General features: G+C 44.0%; 1 protein-coding gene across 1 annotated transcript in view; it reads left to right on the top strand.

Annotated features, from left to right (window-relative positions):
* Positions 1 to 15614, top strand: part of WNT2 (Wnt family member 2) — a 45759-nt gene extending 30145 nt beyond the window's left edge. Inside the window, exon 5 of the mRNA XM_054495542.2 lies at positions 14742 to 15614. Within this exon, the coding sequence (XP_054351517.1) occupies positions 14742 to 14971 (230 nt within the window). The 3' untranslated portion in view covers positions 14972 to 15614. The remainder of the gene's footprint in view (positions 1 to 14741) is intronic.
* The last annotated feature ends 3757 nt before the right edge of the window (positions 15615 to 19371 follow it).

Raw genomic sequence — 19371 nt, 5'->3', positions numbered from 1 at the left:
CATCATTTTAATTTTTTTTATTGCTCTGTTGCCCAGACTGCAGTGGCACCATTGTGGCTCACTGCAGGCTCCGACTCCTGAGCTCAAGTGATCCTCCCACCTCAGCCTCCCAAGTGGCTGAGTCCACTCGCGCTGCCTCTGCAAGCTTTTCAAACTTAAACACCTCAAAGTTTGAAAAATCAGTGATTTAGGTAGCCTATGATTCCCAATTTTCCTTAATTATTAGGCAAGAAGAAATTCAGGGAGACATGAGTTTTGTTTTGTTTTTTTTGAGTACCTGATTTCTTGCTAAGGAAAGCTAGATAACTCTAAATAAACATCTCCCAAAATCATCTCCCACCATGGCTTGCCCAGTATAAGAGAGGCATTCTTTCACTCCTAGGCCAGCATCCTCAGGAACCCTCTTTGACTGCAAATAAACTAAATTATTTCAGCCATCAAAGCTTTTACTGACAGCAGTTACCAAGTCAGCCTCTAGAGAAGTCCTGAAATAACGCTACCAGGCTAGTGAACTTTGATGAGAAAAATTGCAGAGTCGAGACCCCAGGTTATTCCTGGGTGGGGACAGACCTAGCTGGAGAAGGATGCGAGAACATTTATTGAGTTCCTGCTGCAAGTCAGGCCCTGCGCTACACACCTTATGTGCATATTCTCTGACTCTTCAAGGCAATTACCTCCATTTATAGAGAAGGAAAGTGAGGTTCCGAAAAGTTACTTAACTTGCCCAAGATGGCATGGCCTGTGAGAATAAAAAAAAAATAAAAACAAAAACCCATACCTTTCTCACTGTGCCACTTATGTCCCAGGGTGTGTGTGTGTGAGTGTGGTTGGGAGTAGGTCCTGTGTGATGAAGAGGCAGCATGAGGACATGGGAACTTTATGGGGTGAGGTGCCCACAAAGAGGGAAGGTCAAAAGTAATCAGAATCAAGCTTCACCCACATTTTGGTTAGGTTGCCTTGAAGCCGTTTTCAATTACAAGCCCCTCAGATTTTCAAAAGTGTCAATGCCTTTGATTGCTCCTAAGAAATAGAAAGCTGGCCGGGTGCAGTGGCTCACGCCTGTAATCCCAGCACTTCGGGAGGCCGAGGAGGGCGGCTCACCTGAGGTCGGGAGTTCGAGACCAGCCTGACCAACATGGACAAACCGTATCTCTACTAAAAATACAAAATTAGCCAGGTGTGGTGGTGCATGCCCGTAATCCCAGCTACTCGGGAGGCTAAGTCAGGAGAATTGCTTGAACCTGGGAGGCGGAGGTTGTGGTGAGCCGAGATCGCACCATTGCACTCCAGCCTGGGCAACAAGAGTGAAACTCTGTCTCAAAAAAAAAAAAAGAAGAAATAGTAAGCTTAAAAACCAATTAAGGAAGATATTATTATGGCAAGAACAACAGCAAAAAACATTTTCCTCTAGTCTTCAATTGAAGAAAGTGAGTGCTCTGAGGTTCAACTATAATTACTCCCCCCACACAGCTCAGATCTGAAGAGTACGTACAACCGTGTGATGTTGTGCATGTGACATTTTGCAGGCCAAATTGGAGGCTAGATCTTGGAAGCTGGACTGTCTGGGATGAGTATCCTGATGGCTCTATAGTTATCTACTCTGGTTACTGCTCCAGGCATCTGTAAATCAAAGAAGCCCTTAAGGTAGAGATAGGTTCATCTCTAACTGAGGAATGCTGCTGCTCTCCCCTCCAGAGAATGCATCTGCACCTAATCACAGGCCACTTTCACTAGTTATGATGTAAAAACCCTGACCTGGGCCAGAGGTCACCCTGAGGTCTCCTCTCCAACTGCAGGAAACAAGCCACCCTCCACCTCTTCTCCAGTCAAGTTCAAAAAACAAACGGAGCTCAGTCATTGTTTAATTTGTTGCCTGCGAAAAACCCAAAAGCCCAGTTGACAACTCCAGGCTGTGAATGGTGTAAGCACCAAGGTGTCACATTTTTCCCCCACATAAATCATATTTGGCAAACAGAACTCGGAACCCATGGGTACACAATCCCAGTCATGGTTTTGAGAGACTGGTGTTCTCTCATGCCCAGTGGTGTGGCCTACTTTGCAGAAGCTCATGAATGCCGGGATTGTGTCCCACCAGCTGATTAAAAACAAGGGAACATGTTTTTAATGATTAAACATGATTAAAAATATGTCAGCCAATAGCAATGGGTGGATCTTAGTTAGATACTAATATGTGAAGTTCTAACCAGTACACCTTAAGTCCCTCATTTCTTCACTGCACAAATATTCATTGAGATCCTCCTATGTGCCAGACACTCTTATAATCACTGGGAATGCAGGGCTGAGGAAAACAGACTCAGTCCTTACCCTCATGGTGTCATTGACTTCATGGTCCTTGAAGCAGTAGCCGAGCACTGGGACACAGTCTAGGTGCTGGAGAACCCTCACACTGGGGCAGGAAAGTGGTGGTGTTTAGGTTTCAGTCGTTGTTGCATTGCTCTGTTACAAGGTCTTATCTTATATATGTCATTTTGACAAGGTAAAGAATAAGTTATTCATCTCCTTCTGCTTTGAGACTTATAGAAATTCATGAATTGATATCTAAAAGGTGCGAAGATAGCTAGACCAGAAGAGAATTGTAGAAAAAAATGTTTCACTGAGGCTTATAAGTTCACCATTTTCTTGGGTAGTTATTGATTATGCTGTAGAATTAGTATTAATTACTATCCATTGAGCCCTCTTTACAAACTCTTTAGTGGTATATAGTATAATTAGCCTTTCCCTCCTTCCCAAAACACTCTTATTTCCTTGACTTTATAACCACACTCCCCTGCTTTTCCTCCTGCTCCAATAACTGGTCCTTTCTGATTTCAGTTGCCAGTTTCTCCTTCTCCAAATTTTGAAGATCCTCCAGGCTGTCTGAACCCTCTTTGCTCTCTCTCTCTGTACTTTCTCCCTGGTTTGGTCTCTCCATTCCTATGGTTTTAAATGCTGTCCCTGTCCTTGTCTGCCTTCTGTACCATCATCCTGTATCCAATTCCCTGCTTGACAGCTTCACCCAGATTTCATACAATTATATCAACCTGCTTCTGCTCAAAACTGGAGTCCTTATTTGCCCCGTCCCCTGAAACTTGTTTTCCCCCAGCCCTCCTCATCTCAGAAAATGGTACTGCCTGCCACCCACTTCCGTGGTCAAGCATAAACCTGCGAGACATTCCTTTCACTCCTTCCTTGTCACCTCCATCATCCCGGGTACCACTGGGACCTCTTAAATGTGTCAAGGACCTATCTGCTTCTCCATCCTCACTACCAACCCCTACGTCCAAACAGAGCTATGTTCTTTTGTGCATAGCATGTGCCACGGTGTGTATAGCGAATTTGTATAAACATGCTTGTGACCTGCCTGTACCATTGGAGTACACTGAGGATCCTGTGACGGCAGGAACTGTATCTGCCTTGCTCACTAGTTCCCTAACTCCTAGTACACAAACATGTGTTGAAGTGAATTGAATGTCAAATTATAAAAAAATATAAAATAGTTTCATTAGATTAGCTGCATTCTTCTGTGTGTTAGTGCTGCTTCATAGCTTAAAGATAACTTGGTTCCTTTGAAGGGGATTACTAAGCACATCTCCACCCAGCACTGCTTAGCTTTTAACTCACAGCCTATGAAAATTCCCATTTAAGCTTAAGTGTTCAATGGAATTTTTCCTCATATTCAGGCACATTCATGAGGCATTTGTGGAGCTTCAGATGTTGCTTGCCTGGCTATTCCCCTGGAGATAAAAAGTCTCAAGTGGGCCGGGCGTGGTGGCTCATGCCTGTAATATCAGCACTTTGGGAGGCCAAGGCAGGAGGATCACGAGGTCAGGAGATCGAGACCATCCTGGCTAACATGGTGAAACCCCGTCTCAACTAAAAATACAAAAAAATTAGCCAGGCGTAGTGGTGGGCACCTGTAGTCCCACCTACTCAGGAGGCTGAGGCAGGAGAATGGCGTGAACCTGGGAGGCAGAGCTTTCAGTGAGCCGAGATTGCGCCACTGCACTCCAGCCTGGGCAACAGAGCAAGACTCTGTCTCAAAAAAAAAAGTCTCAAGTGAACAAATGCATCAGCAGACTATGTCTATCACTTTTAACTGGCAGCAGACACTCAGTTCTTTTACTCTTGGAGGGGCATTTTTCACTCACTACTATCAGTGGCCTCCCTGAGTAGTTCCTAATTCTCATATTAACATAGCAAAAATATTTTTCACATCCAATGCTCTTTGATGTTGTAGGCATAATCTATAAATCTGTGTTATTTTTAAAATACAAACTTAGTAGAATTACTATATTTTTAGGATACACTAAAATGTGCCCTAATTTGAATTGACAGTGGTAATCAGATTGAATTGTGAATACTGAAAAAAGGATTTTTTTTCTAAAAAAAAAGATACTTTTTTTCAGGAAAAAAATGTTTATTTTCTTATTTCTAATTCTTTGACACAGTTTGAACTACTGACAAATACTTTACCAAATAGATGTCCTTTTATCTTTGTATTTTGGAAATAGAAACTACTCATTTCGAATTACCAATTAAATGTGTTGCAAACAAAAGGATGAAGTTAAAATACTTTAAAATAACAAATTTGCTTACTTCATTTTAAGCTTTCCCCATGACACCTATTTTGTACTGGTAAATCTCTTTTTTAAAGATATGCAAATTTCATATTATTAGGGAAAGAGCCCTGTGTGATCTATAAGGAGACTTTGGTGCTACAGATTGCTGCATATTACTATTTCTCCAATTGGACTAATGGGCAAATTAACTTCTCTGGGTCTCTTAAGAAATGGCTGTTTCATCTAGCAATTTCTAAGGTTCCTTTGATTCAGTAAGTGAATTAATTATTAATTAAGTTTAATTAAGTTTGCAATAACAGAACCTTAAATTGATACCACAAACTTTCTTATCATTTTTAATTTCTATCATTTAAAAACATGCCACGTTTTTGGTATGTGTTTTCCATATACCAAGCAAGATCATTTGAACAGAGCCAAGGTTTAGCTGGTCTGCTGCCACCATGGTGCCTGAAGACTGGGTGACCAGTCCCTGGAGAAATGTGCCCTCATCAGGCAAAAGGAAGGCTGATCTTAATTTTTTTTTCTTTTCCCTGAGAGGGAGTCTTGCTCTGTCACTTAGGCTGGAGTACAATGGCTCAATCTCAGCTCACTGCAACCTCCGCCTTCTGGGTTCAAACGATTCTCCTGCCTCAGCCTCCTGAGTAGCTGGGATTACAGGTGCCCACCACCACGGCCAGCTAATTTTTGTATTTTTAGTAGAGATGGGGTTTCACCATGTTGGCCAGGCTGGTCTTGAACTCCTGACCTCAAGTGATCTGCCCACCTTGACCTCCCAAAATGTTGATATTACAAGCATGAGCCACCACAGCCGGCCTTGATCTAAATTTTTAAGACACTATTTTTAATGTAATATTTAATAAATCAGCACATATGTGTTGACCACCTGAGCACTACACAGTATATAGAAGAAAGCATAAGACCCAACCCCTGTCCCTGGGGAGACAAGATGCATGAAACATGATCAAATATTTCCAAACAGTACATGAGCCCTGTGGCATGATGTGCATTACAGGCCTAATGAAGGAGGTTAGCTGGGCTTGCAGACCGAAAGTGCTGTATAGAAAATGCTGAAGTAGGCCTGAATCTGGAAGGATGGGAAGACTTCTGATGGAAGGAGTTACAGGAAAGGCCAGTGCAGCAGATAAGAGTAACTTTTTATTTTTGTTTTTGTTTTGAGACAGAGTCTTGCTCTGTCACCCAGGCTGGAGTAGCGGCACGACCTTGGCTCACTGCAACCTCCGCCTCCTGGGTTCAAGCGATTCTCCTGCCTCAGCCTCCCGAGTAGCTGGGACTACAGGCACGTCACCACGCCGAGCTAATTTTTGTATTTTTAGTAGGGACAGGGTTTCACCATGTTGGCCAAGATGGTCTTGATCTCGTGACCTTGTGATCCGCCTGCCTTGGCCTCCCAAAGTGCTGGGATTACAGGCGTGAGCCACCGTGCCTGGCCGAGAGTAACTCTTATGAGGAAACAGTCTACATGACTGTGACAACAGAGTCACCTCAGTGGGACAGTGAAGAGATACCCTGGTTAGCAGGTACAGGTGGAGGACAGTGGGAAATAGCTTTGAGTAGGCTATGTAGTGCCAGATATGGAAAGCCTCACAGAGTCTGACCATAACAACTTTAATTCCATTATAAGATTTGCTAATTTAATGGGACATGCTTTCCTGTGCCAGTCAAACTTTTCCAACTTATGAAAACAGTGAATAAAATCATCTGAGATGAGTGAAGATATTGTCTTTCCTATGTAGCTTAAGCTGTGCAGTCCAAATGTGAGGAAGGGGTGAGCCTGACCAGTGGATGAATGTGCGGTCTCTAACATTTGCTCTTTAACATACTTTTGTTCCCTCAATAAATCTGTGTCATTAATGACAACATGTAAGTCAACCAGAGGAGAAACAGCCTATTGGATGACAGGCTTAAGTGGATCTTGCTTTATGCCCTAATAGTCAACATATGGGCCTCTGTCATCCTGGAGTGGCAGGAATTTCCAGACACAGGCCTATCCAGAGAGAGGGGATGGGGGGAGAAGGAGGTGAGGAGAGAGAGAGATAGAGACAGAAAGAGAGTAGGGAGAGAAGGGCGGGGGCGGGGGGAGAGAGAGAGAGAGAGAGATTGAGAGAGGAGGGAGCCCTTCCTCCAGGTCCCAGAGGTATGGGTCTGGGAACTATTAGCAAAATCCCCTCTGTTCCTCCTCTGCTGTCAGCAAGATGCATGTTAGTGGAGACAGAAATGTTTTTACACTGGAACCCTGACTCCATTATTAATTTTATAGCTCTAGAGATGGGATGCTCAATTCCGTCAAGTTCCCTCGGCATTGCCCCACCAAAAGTGTTACATGGTCCCAAACTTATGTGATTTAGAAACTCTAATTCTTTGTCCTTTTTTTAATCTTATGCATTGGTGAGCTCTTGTGTGAGTCGGGATGAGGACAACACATATGGGCAAGCAAAAGGTCCATCTGGCTGGAAGCAGCTCCTTCCCACAGCACAGACATTGCCAAACCTTAACGTCTCTGCCTGGATCTTATAGACACTGGGTTTAGGACAATGATCTCACAATTGTTTGGTATAAAGATGACAAGAAGTTTCAAGTCTGCAACCTTCTGTGTCTGGGGGTTGGGCTCTGGACTCAGGCAGGCCACACATCCTGGGGACATTTCACAAATATAAAGCAAAAGGAAGTCAGAGAAATGAATTTCCAACTTGTCACTTTCCTCTTAGGTGAACTACGTAAATCAAACTGCAATAAGAAATAACATTATAAACCAATATGAATGATTTTGTAGAACAAACATGTTAAATGTGAAGAATCCAAACATATGTTTATCCTTTTAAAGTATCAATTTGGGAGACTCTAATGATAGGACCAGTAATTGAAACTATTTTTAAAATGTCTCTTTTGGAGTATTTTTAAGAGCCAGCTACACTTGTTTTGTAGATACAGTGTGGTACAAATATTTGTCCTATAAAGATCAAGATGGTTGTTGGAAATGGCTCAGAGAATCTTCAAATGAGGTATGAAGAGTTAGGTAGATGATCAGACTGAGTAATTATATTCTTGATGAGATACAAATTGATGCTATTGGCTTCCCTGAACCAGAAGGTTCTGCTTCTGCCTAGAGAGGGCTCAATGTCCTCGGCCTTGGCCACATCAGTGACATATTAAAACCACCTTGAGGGTACACATAATTTGGAGACATGCATCCTGACATTGCAAACAAATTATTCTCATTTCTCTTAAAGGTTACAGGCATCTAGTAGGAATATCAGTATAGGAAAAATGCATCATGAGCAACTGACACCATGTTAACCCAGTCTTTTTTTCAGTTTCTTACATAACTTTATGTGTTTTAATTGTCTACAGCATATCATGAGCTGAAGAAAAAGGCCGTCTCCCCAAAAAGTGACATGTCAGGACCTTTGCAAGTTACTCATTTGATAAAAGAATTAGAAGAGAGTACGGGAAAGATGCTGCCTCACTGGTCACATAATGTTATAAAGCAGGCTGCTTTCTGGTGCCTGGCCGGGCACCAGGACGGGGCACTGGGCAAAGGGGCAGAATGTCACAACTGTCAAGAGCTTGAGCTCTAGAGTCAGGCAAGCCTGCTTGCAAATCTTGTCCTTGCCACCAGCTGCCTGTGTGATCTTGGGCAAGTTACTTAATCTTCCTGAATCTCCATTTCCTCATTTCCAAAATGGTGATAATAATAGTACCTTCCTTATAAGCTTATGAGAATTAAATTAGATAATGCAGGCAAGAATGCTTAGCATGGGGCCTAGCTCACATAAGTGCTCCATAAATATTGGCTCCAGTTGTGAACAGAAAGAAAAGAAAGAGAGTGAAAAGAAGATAGAGGGAAAGGAAGAAAGAAGAAGAAGGAATGGGAAAAAAAAAAAAAGCGAGAAAGGATGAATGAACTTTCATTCCATTCAGCTTGGAAAATGTGAAAACTCACCCTTATGGGATTAAGGCCAATAGATGTAGCTGGGTTTGTTTCCCCAGTGGTTCCTATTGTGGCCCAAGCAAGGGTGAGTGACTCAGTTAACAAGTTTGTATATTATTTGGGAAAAACCTCTAAAAGTATGTGTCCCAAAGATTCAGAACTAAACAAATAGGCAGATGGTAAAAGTCAGTGGCTCCTTTTCATTAAAACACACACACACACACATACTCTTGGTTCTTATATTTTATTTGGAAACATAATGGTAATGCTTTCTGTTTTGGAAAGAGCAATGGAACCGTATGGCCCTACTGCTATTGATAATAATGAGTCTTTATTGTAATTCATTAAGGGGAAAGTAATGCCAGCAATTTTGTATAGATTCTGCACTCTGGAAATGCTCTTTTCAGGGTTTTTATGAAATGGCTCTATGTTCTGCTAAAATGACAGCAAGTGTCAAAACTGTCCTTCTGCCCTACAGCCTGTCATTAGATCTAATTAGATCCAAACCCCCAAACAGGGCCAGTTTGTCATCCATCACTAGGCAGCCTCATCCTCCCTTCCAGCTGCAGGGACCACCCTTCCCCGCCCACTTGGCCCATTCCTTGGTGCCCCGATGCCTCAGGGGGGCCCATCACAGCCCCCCCCCCCAAGGCTGCGACCTCACTGCTGTTCTCTCATCAGTGGCTCTCAATCCTCAAAAACCCTCTCTCATTTTCCATCTTCTGGGTCCTCATTATGCCCTGTTTGGGCAGCCGGTGGAGAGTGGCATGTTTGGATTGTGTTTTCCAGCATTTTATAACTGAACATTGAACTACCGAGACATCTCATTGCCAGAGTCTTTGTTCCCTTTACTGAAACCACTTCTGAGTTAAGCTTTTGTCAATGGTCATAGCTTTGTCTGCTCCTCTCTCTGAGTTCTGATGGTGTTGAGGTCACTACACTGAGCAATCCTTCTGTTCAGACAGTCTGGTTCAGTTTTCTGCATCTGGGGGACAAAAGACACCATGACTATTACAGAAGGCTGAGTCAGACCACAAGCTCAAACCTCGTTAGGCTGTAAGCCACTCAGGAAAGAAAGACCACCAAGTTAGATTTCAGTGAAAGACTGACAGTCCGAGTCAGGAACGAGACACTTCACCTCCTCATCCTGGCCCCCTTAAGCCCAAAGCCCTACGGCAGATAAAGAATTCTAATGCACGGTACGGTATTCCCATTTTGATAAATACAGATCAATAAAAGGGAAGAATGTTTACTGCTGCTCAGGGCATATGAACAATAACAAAAAAGTAAAAATTGAGAGTCACTTCTGGGATGCCAAGTGAGAGCACTTTTCACACCCACTGGGGGTCTCATTCGCACCCGTGGCTTCAGTTACCACCACTGCGCAAAAGATTTCTAAACCTGAGTCTTCGTGCCCCCCTCTCTCCTGAGTCCCAAAGAGTATTTTCAGCAAACATTTCTACCTGAATCCCCACAGTCACAGCAAACTCAACCTGTTGAAAACTGAATTCATTATCTTTTCCCTAAGCTGACCCCTAACCAAGTGTCCCCCATGTCAGGGAATTAACAACACCAACAGTCACTCAGGCCAGAACCTGAGAAACCTTCTCGACTTTTCTCATCCTCCCCCAGTCTCCACTCAGTCGTCATGTCCCACAGGTCCTGCCTCCTCACCTTCTCTTGACTCTAGTAACCGCTCCAATTCCCACTACCACTGTCTTAATCCAGGCCACTCATGTCCTGCCCAGAGTCTGTATTGGTCTCTAACTTGTCTTCTTGTCCTCACTCCAGCCCCCTCCACTTCACTCCAGCCCTACACCCTTGGAGATCCTTCTGAAACACAAATCAGAACATGTTGCCCTTTTGCGTGAAAGCCCTTAATAGCATTCTGTTGCCCTCAAGTTCAAGTTTAAACCCCTTGACCATTCCCAATGCAGCTTCCCCTCACCACTCCAGCCTCATCTCCTGACACTCTCCCCTTTGAGTACTGTATACCAGCCATAGGGAACACTTTCCTGCTCCTCACACGTTGCAGAGCTTTGCTCATTTCCTGGCTTTGGCACATGCCACCATTGCTTCCTCCTCCTCTTCCTCCTCCTCTTCCTTTTTCTTCTTTCTTCTCCTCCCCCTCCTCCCTCTCCTCCTCTTTCTCCTCCTCCTCTTCTCTTCCTCCTCCTCTTTGTCTTCCTCCTCCTCTTCCTCTTCCCCTTCTTCTTTCTCCTCCTTCCCCTTCTTTTCTTCCTCTACCACCTTCTTCTTGTTATTGAAATACGAAATGCAGAAAAGTGCCCACATTCTATGTGTACAGCACAATGAATTTTCACAAATGGACACATCCACATGACCTGTGCCCAGATCAAAAGGCTGAAGGGGCCCAGTATTCCAGAGGCATGCCTCACGCTCTTTTTCTCTATTCCCCAAGGAAAATCACCTCCTGACTTTAATAGCAATGACTAGTTTTTCCCATTTTTGTACTTTATGTACATGAAAACCTAATCTGAAATGAAAACCTTGTGCAGATACCTACTGCTGCAAAACATACCACCAGAAAACGTAATGGCCTAAAATAATCTTAAAGCCCCACCTTTGCTCTCATCACCACTCTCGGCCCTACTCTCTTTCGTCCTCTTCATCACCAAGCCTCTTGAAAACTTTATCTATACTCGGGGTCCCCATGTCTTCTCCTCCACCACATTCATCTATATCATCCACTGAAACTGCTCTCATTGAGGGTGCCAGTTACCTCCTTGGTGTGCAGCCAAATTAACTTTTTTTTAGTCTTTTCCTACTTGACACTCCCTCTACTCCTTAATTCGATGAGTTATCAAGTTCTAGTGGTTCACCCTCTTCAGCCAATCATGTATTTGTTCTGCTTGTTTCTTTACTCAATATCTCTTGTCTGGACTATTCCAACAGCCCTCCTCCCTGCCCTAAGCTGCTCTTCCAGACTTACCTTCGCGACATAGTTTTCAGAATTAAAGGTCTAGACAGGTCCACTACCCACCTTGTAATAAAAATCAAACTGTGGCATGGCATAAAGACCGTTTAGGCCAGGCGTGTGAGTCACACCTGTAATCCCAGCACTTTGGTGGGGGTCAAAGCAGGAGGATCACTTGAGCCCAGGAGTTTGAGACCAGCCTGGGCAACATGGCAAGACCCTGTCTCCACAGAAGATACAAAAATTAGCTGGATGGGGTGGTGTGTGCCTGTAGTCCCAGCTACTTGAGAGGCTGAGGTGGGAGAATCCCTTGAGCCCAGGAGGTCGAGGCTCTAGTGAGCTGTGTTCGTGCCACTGCCCTCAAGCCTGGGTGACAGAGTGAGACCCTGTCTCAAACAACAACAACAACAACAACAACAACAACAGACCCTTTAACCTGTTGCTCCAGCCTCCCTTTCTATGCTCATTGTCCCTAATACCCTCCCTGAATCAGCAGTCTTTTGTGAACTTGCCCTCAGAATTTCTGCCAGAAGGTTCTATCTTCCCCGGGTTGCTGTTTACCCCGTTCTTTACCTGCAAATCTTCTAGTCATCCTTTACACCTATCTCTAATGCTACCTCCTCTGTAAAACTGTGCAGTTGATGGATCCTATTTGCTACTATTAATACCAAGAAATATCACTATTGTAATATGCTTGGCTCATGCCCTTAGAACATAAGCTCCTGAGGGCAGGATCTTCGTTTTTGTTCTCTGATATATCCCATGTTCCCAGAACTGTGCCTAGCACATAGTAGTCACTCAATAAACACTTGCTAGATGAAGACATGGATAGTTAACATTTATTGAGCACTTATTTTATGCCAGGCACTTTCATGCATTATCTCATTATGTTCTCACCAAAAGCTCTATGATGAAAGAACTATTTTTATTCCAGTTTTGCACAGGAGGAAACTGAAGCTTAACAAGTTTAAGTAACTTGCCCAAGGCCACACAGTTGATACATGGCAAATCTAGGATTTGAACCCTGATTGTCCAAGCTCTAAATAACCTCATTTGACTGTCTTTGAGCTCTGTTTGCTGTGGTGCTTTGCACATGACTGTACTGTGGGTTACAGTAGGTCCTTAGCAAATCAAACAACCCAAAGTAGTGTAAGTGTCTCTTTACATATTTAACTCTGCACCATATAGAGGATTCACTGAGAATAGGAACTTGGTCCTATTTATTTTATTCTCCTTTGTGCCCCAAGCCCCAGGCAGCTGGCACAGTGTCTTACACATGTTTGTGTTCACTAAATGTTTACTGAATGAAATAATGGGTGTGCTGTGAAGAGGCAGCATTTGGCAGTGAGTCCTTTCCGCATAATCAGTAAATTTTGAGGACTGTCCTGATGGCTGCCTGGAATCCAAGCTGAGCTGCTGCCTCTTCTAACCCCATGCTTCTTCAGCACGATGCAGGCTCGAAGCCATCCCTGGCTGACCCACCCTCCACCCTGACCCCGGCCTTTTGCCATCCTTCCTGTCCTCATGAAGTTCCCCGGCCAGTCTTCCTGCTCTCCGCCGCCAATCATTCTAACCAAGTGCTGCCCCACCCTCTCCTCTTCTTGACCCGGTGCCCTGCTTGAACCTTGCTGCTTCCCTGGTCATCCTGAACAGGCAGGGCAACATGACATTTCTGTAGATAATTCCAACACAGAGCGGACTGTGATAAACAGAGAGACAGTCACGAGGCATTGTGAGAGATATCAAAAGGAAGACATTCCTAGCTAAATGATGGAGAAACTGAAAATGAATTAAGTCACTCTTTTTCATCCTGATATAAGTTGTTTTGTTTTGTTTTTTAAAAAAGGGTTTAGCTTCTCTAGGTTTATCAATTAGGTAGGATTGTTGATAGCAAGCAATAGAAACTGGGACAGTTTAAGCCACAAGGGGAAGCTTCTTATAAGGATACAGAGTCTCTAGGAACTCAAACGTTGGAATGCAGTCAGGCCTCAGGGAGAAATGGAAGCAGAACCAGAAAATAGTTCAGGATCTGGGCAGCATTTCTTTCCATGTCTTGTCTTCACTGTCACTGTATATTTGCTTCATTTCTATTTTTCTGTGGACCTCCTCGAGTCCACAGACCTCACCATGGTGTACAGCTGCCAACAGCAACTGAGTTTTTAAGTGGCAATAGTGACCATCTCTGTCAAAATCACAAATCAACAGGGAATTTACCTGATTGGCCCAGCACAAGTCAGGTGATTGCCCCTGGTCCAATCATTGGTCACCAGTGAGCAGGGTGATGTTATACAACATGGCTGCCAGGTGCCCATCTCTGTGGGGGAGGAAGTAGAAAGGATCATGGTAAGCCCAGCATACTCTCCCAAAATGTCTACTACGCTTTGTTCTGTTGTCTGATAATGTGCTTACAAAAGAATTCAGAGTGCGTCCCCAAGAGTAGTGTAAATGAATGGGCTTTCTAGCTTTAAAATTATTTTTCAGAAACAAATACCTAAATATGGATTGTCATTTAGCAAACATCACCCTGACTAACTAAGACAATGTTCCATTGGTAATTCCTAGCAGATTTTCTATGCAAATTTTGTTTTTTGAAGGCCTTGAATCGTGGCTTCACCTGGGACCTCGCACACATCTATATGTCCTGCTAGACTGCAGCAGGAGAGACAGTTAATATGATAAACCTGGTGGGGCCTTTCTCCTTCCTCAGGGTCTCACACAAATGATGCCCATGTCTCCTCTTCAGAACCAGAGTTCTATTCGCTTTCTAATAAGCCAGTGTAATCAGGTCTATGGAGATAAAATTCCCTCCCTTTGAGGGCTCCATGCCCTGACAAATTTCAAGAGAGCTAACCTTGGTCACTGCTTCCTTAATGTGGTTTGACGTAGGGAGACGGAGTCAGGATAGATCTTTCTTTTATTCTGATCTGGCTCTGCTCGATCAAGGATCCTTAAATTCAAGGCTGGGTAAGGATAATCTGAAAAGTTGATCCAACTCAGAAGTGGGAGAGCTGGATTCAGGGTGTCCAAGGAAATCCAAAGTTTCATGTTCACCTTTTTGGGGCTCGGCCTTCTCAGCACCACTGCACTCTCTGCAACTGGCATAATGGGATTTGCACACATGGCATGGGCCCGCAGAACGAGTATAACAGCCCCAGGCTGTAGGGAGAGAGGGTCAGGGCTCTGTCCTAGAGGATGGACCTCGTGACTCCTCCTCTGGAGGCATATTGGATTCCACCCAGACCTTTTCAGTAACACTCCCTGGCTTGTCTTCCAGGCTCCCTGGGTACAGCAGGCCGTGTGTGCAACCTGACTTCTCGGGGCATGGACAGCTGCGAAGTCATGTGCTGTGGGAGAGGCTACGACACCTCCCATGTCACCCGGATGACCAAGTGTGGGTGTAAGTTCCACTGGTGCTGCGCCGTGCGCTGTCAGGACTGCCTGGAAGCTCTGGACGTGCACACATGCAAGGCCCCCAAGAACGCTGACTGGACAACCCCTACATGACCCCAGCAGACGTCACCATCCACCTTACCTTCTACAAGGACTCCATTGGATCTGCAAGAACACTGGACCTTCGGGTTCTTTCTGGGGGGATATTTCCTAAGGCATGTGGCCTTTGTCTCAACAGAAGCCCCCTCTTCCTCCCTGGGGGCCCCAGGACGGGGGGCCACATGCTGCACCTAAAGCCTACCCTGTTCTATCCATCTCCTGGTGTTCTGCAGTCATCTCCCTTCCTGGTGAGTTCTCTTTGGCAATAGCGTGACAGGCTGTTCAACCGGGAGGGTGGTGGGCCCAGACCACTGTCTCCACCCACCTCGACTTTTCTTCTTTCTAGAGCAGTTGGCCAAGCAGAAAAAAAAAGGGTCTCAAAGGACCTGTCTCAATGTCTTCCCATAAATGGTCCCAATTAAGAAATTCTATACTTCTCTCAGATGGGAACAGTAAAGAAAGCAGAATGAACTGCCCCTGACTTAACTTTAATTTTTGAAAAGACCGAGACTTTTGTCTGATCAAGTGATTTTACAGCTACCACCCTTAGGGGTAATTGGTAATTACCTGGAGAAGAATGGCTTTCAATACCCTTTTAAGTTTAAAATGTGTATTTTTCAAGGCATTTATTGCCATATTAAAATCTGATGTAACAAGGTGGGGACGTGTGTCCTTTGGTACTGTGGTGTGTTGTATTTTTGTAAGAGCAAAAGCCTCAGAAAGGGATTGCTTTGCATTACTGTCCCCTTGATATAAAAAATCTTTAGGGAATGAGAGTTCCTTCTCACTTAGAATCTGAAGGGAATTAAAAAGAAGATGAATGGTCTGGCAATATTCTGTAACTATTGGGTGAATATGGTGGAAAATAATTTAGTGAATGGAATATCAGAAATATATCTGTACAGATCAAGAAAAAAAGGGAGAATAAAATTCCTATCTCATATTATGCATGTGACCCATGGAATCTCATAACTGAAACGACTTGAAGGATGAAAATTTTGGGGATACAAGATTGGTGAACTAAAATGCTGACAGAGAGGTTTCCAGAGCTAACTCATGCCTGGGGCGGCCTTACAATAAGCAGATGCCTGAAAGAAGTCGGCCACGTCCGCCATCTGCTAATGCCCATCTCCCTTCAAGCCCAGTTTAAAGACCTGTCATATTTTATTGTATTTATTTGATGCTTACAAGATGATGTGATACTGTAGCCTAAAGCAAATGACACATAGCATTGCTTATAAAGTTGGTAACCCTGCTATATTATATTGCAAACAAATCATAACTTGGAGACTATGTTTAAGGGACTCAACTGTAATTATGGGAGCATCAGTATGCAAATAGTGGTTGGCTTCTGCCGTCAGCCAAAAGATGACATTCAGGGAAAATGGAGAGGCTGCCTGCACCGTTTTTTTATATTAAATGAAAGAAAGGTGAAATAGCTACTTCTCGTCTTCTTGAAAAATTTGGTTCTTATTCTGTATATGACTTCCTTACAGCGCTACATTAACAGGATGTTTCATTACATCCATCTGGTATCAAATTATTGGTGCTTCCTCATTCTTTAATACTGTACAGTAAGGTCATTTAGACTGAGACTCGTAGAAAACAACCTACCGGAGTACTTTGTCATAGTTGACATTTACCTCCAGCCCTCTTAAAATTGTCAGAATTCATCCCCTTTCCCTCATTCCCAAACCCCCAAATTGTTGTCTAACTTTTCCAAAGTGACTCTTTCCTCCTTTTATTCTATGGATTCGGATAGTGGGAACAGTGGAATGACAGTAGCTGCTCTGAGCTTGGTGTGAAGAAGGCCAGGCACGTGGGCAGCTGCTCAGTCTTCAGTTACACTGAAGGTTGGTGTGAATTCCTTCACGAGAGTGCGAAGGCACTTTCATGGGGGTCCCACAGCCATCAGCCCTTCCTCCTGCTGGATGAACTGTGAAATCATCAATCCAGGCTGTGTTTCAAATTGGAAAGGATCTTTGGAGACATCTCAGCTTCCTTCAGTTTGGGGAAATTGAGACCAAGAGAGGCAAAGGGACTGGTGCACATATCAGGCATTGCCCAATGTTCCATCACAAATAGGACCACACTCTTGAGTGTTTGAGATAGTGTAGGACTTTATCCATTAAATGAAACTAGTTTCTCCCAGAATTAACTCAGTGGATTTTAAATAATTTTAGCTTCCAGTGGGGTGTTTGCTGCTTTTTTTATTCCTGGGATGTTTAGATCTGACATTCTTTTTATGCTGAGATATATCCCTCCTGGTAAGTAGCAAGGGGACGAGGCATATCCACATAGGAACCTACATAAATTGTCCTAATCCATAAGGGAGATTATGGCAACCGTCGCAAGTGGCAGTGGGTCCTGCCACTGGGAGGGAAAAATAAGAGAATGAAATATTGCTATCGGCTTTCACTTCTGAAAGAGGAAATGTCTATTGTTTGGGAAAAAAATTACAAAACAAATGAAGGTAATTTTAAACTCCTTTGCCTTAGAGCTTGGTAGAGGATCAGTATTCCAGGAACCCGAAATACACTGAAACTCTAAATTATCTGAGGCTTTTAAGGGGAAAATATGGCACAAATTAGCCAAAACAAAATAATTGGGAAATCCCCTTATAAATTCCCTCTTTATTAAAATCTTATTATAAATTGAAGTTTTCTAGGTCCAAGATAATGTCCATTAATTTTCTACAATATCTGAAAAAGTTCCCACAATAGGACATAGACTGGTTCACTGGAGTTTTCTACAATAAAGATATAATCTGAATGTGACCCTGAGACTGAGCATATAAGTTGTTTTCTTCAACAGATTTGGTTTTGTAAGTTGGTTCATGGTACTGACTGATATTTGTCTCTATTCTCGGAACACACTTTGTCAATGTGCATTCAGTTTCAGCATCTTGGGTAGCCCCCCAAGGCCTGAAAGAGTTAATGCTCTGCCTTAAGAGATCGATTTATCCACTCAAGTGACTTAAGCTCAAGCACGCTAGTCCCCAGTGCCATGACCACACTAAGCTCTGGCTCTGTGCCCCTCAGGGATGAGAGAGAGCTCTGGCATGTTACTGGACTACAGATGTCTCAGAATGGAAGCAGGAGAGGCATAGGGCACCCCAGAATGCTATCTGCTCTCCCTTCTCCAGGTGTCACCAGATTGAAATAAACATCTAAAAAGAGGGATCTATCATGTGGCATCTGGGTGGGACCAGATGTTGGGAGGGGACGTGAGAGGGAAAGAACCTGGTAACTTTTGCCAGGTGACTGGCCAAGCTTGGTGATCAAGGACAGTGGCTTTTTCCAGGCCGGGCGCAGTGGCTCATGCCTATAACCCCAGCACTTTGGGAGGCCAAGGCGAGTGGATCACTTGAGGTCAGGAGTTTGAGACTAGCCTGACCAACATGGTGAAACCCCGTCTCTACTAAAAATACAAAAATTAGCCGGGCATGGTGGTGGGTGCCTGTAATCCCAGCTACTCAGGAGGCTGAGGCAGGAGAATCACTTGAACCCAGGAGGCGGAGGTTGCAGTGAGCAGAGATAGCGCCATCGCACTCCAGCCTGGGTGACAGAGTGAGACTATGTCTCTTAAACAAAATAGGGGGTGGGGGCCAGTGGCTTTTTCTGCTTTTGTTGGTAACCCCCACCTTTCTTCCTGCTGTCACTTCCCTGTCCCTACATTCAGCACCTACTTCTTGAGCCATCATGAGGCCCACTGGGCTCAGGGACCCAAGCCATGGCTCACATTGTCCACACTTATTATGTAGCTCTGTTCCAGGCAGCCAATATTAATTTCAAGAGGTGTTTTGAAATGGTCACAACTGTATTCTTTTTTTAACTAGAATTATTACAAAGTCTGAAAAAAAATCAGGCATTACATTTCTTTTTCAAAGAAGGTAGCTTTAAAGTGAGAAAATCCAGTTTCACATCGACTTTTCTGGGCCATATTAATTTATGAAGGAACCTCACATCAACTCTAACAGACCTAAAGCAGGGCTGTCTCAGAAGCGGACAACATGACCGTGCATGCGCTCTCCTGGCCGACTTGTTCAGGCCAGGGTATTGTTATTACTTCTGGGTTATTAAAAGCTGGCCCGGGGCTGTTGTCTCGCTCAGCTGAAAAACATTCATCTCTCCTCTTGCCGACTCTCAAAATAGAGGCCCAGAGGGGTGTCCAATGGACCAGAACCATTCTTTTGTGTCTATTTACTGTACTTCAACGTGGGTTTCCTTATCTTAAGAGCAAGAGTTGTACTCAACAAATAAACCTTGCCAGTTCCAAAGCTGGTAAATAGCTTTTGTCAGGTCCACACTGAGTCTCTGAAAAGCAATCTGCTGGTGGGAGCTGACAGCTAAGCTGTGCGTCTTTTGACCTTCTCCTTATCTAGGCAGAGAAAATTTTCACTCATCCATGAGATT

This window comes from Pongo pygmaeus, chromosome 6 (assembly GCF_028885625.2).
Source record: "Pongo pygmaeus isolate AG05252 chromosome 6, NHGRI_mPonPyg2-v2.0_pri, whole genome shotgun sequence".
NCBI lineage: Eukaryota > Metazoa > Chordata > Mammalia > Primates > Hominidae > Pongo > Pongo pygmaeus.
The sequence above is the reverse complement of the archived record's forward strand: the minus strand, read 5'-3'. Positions and strand labels throughout refer to the sequence as shown.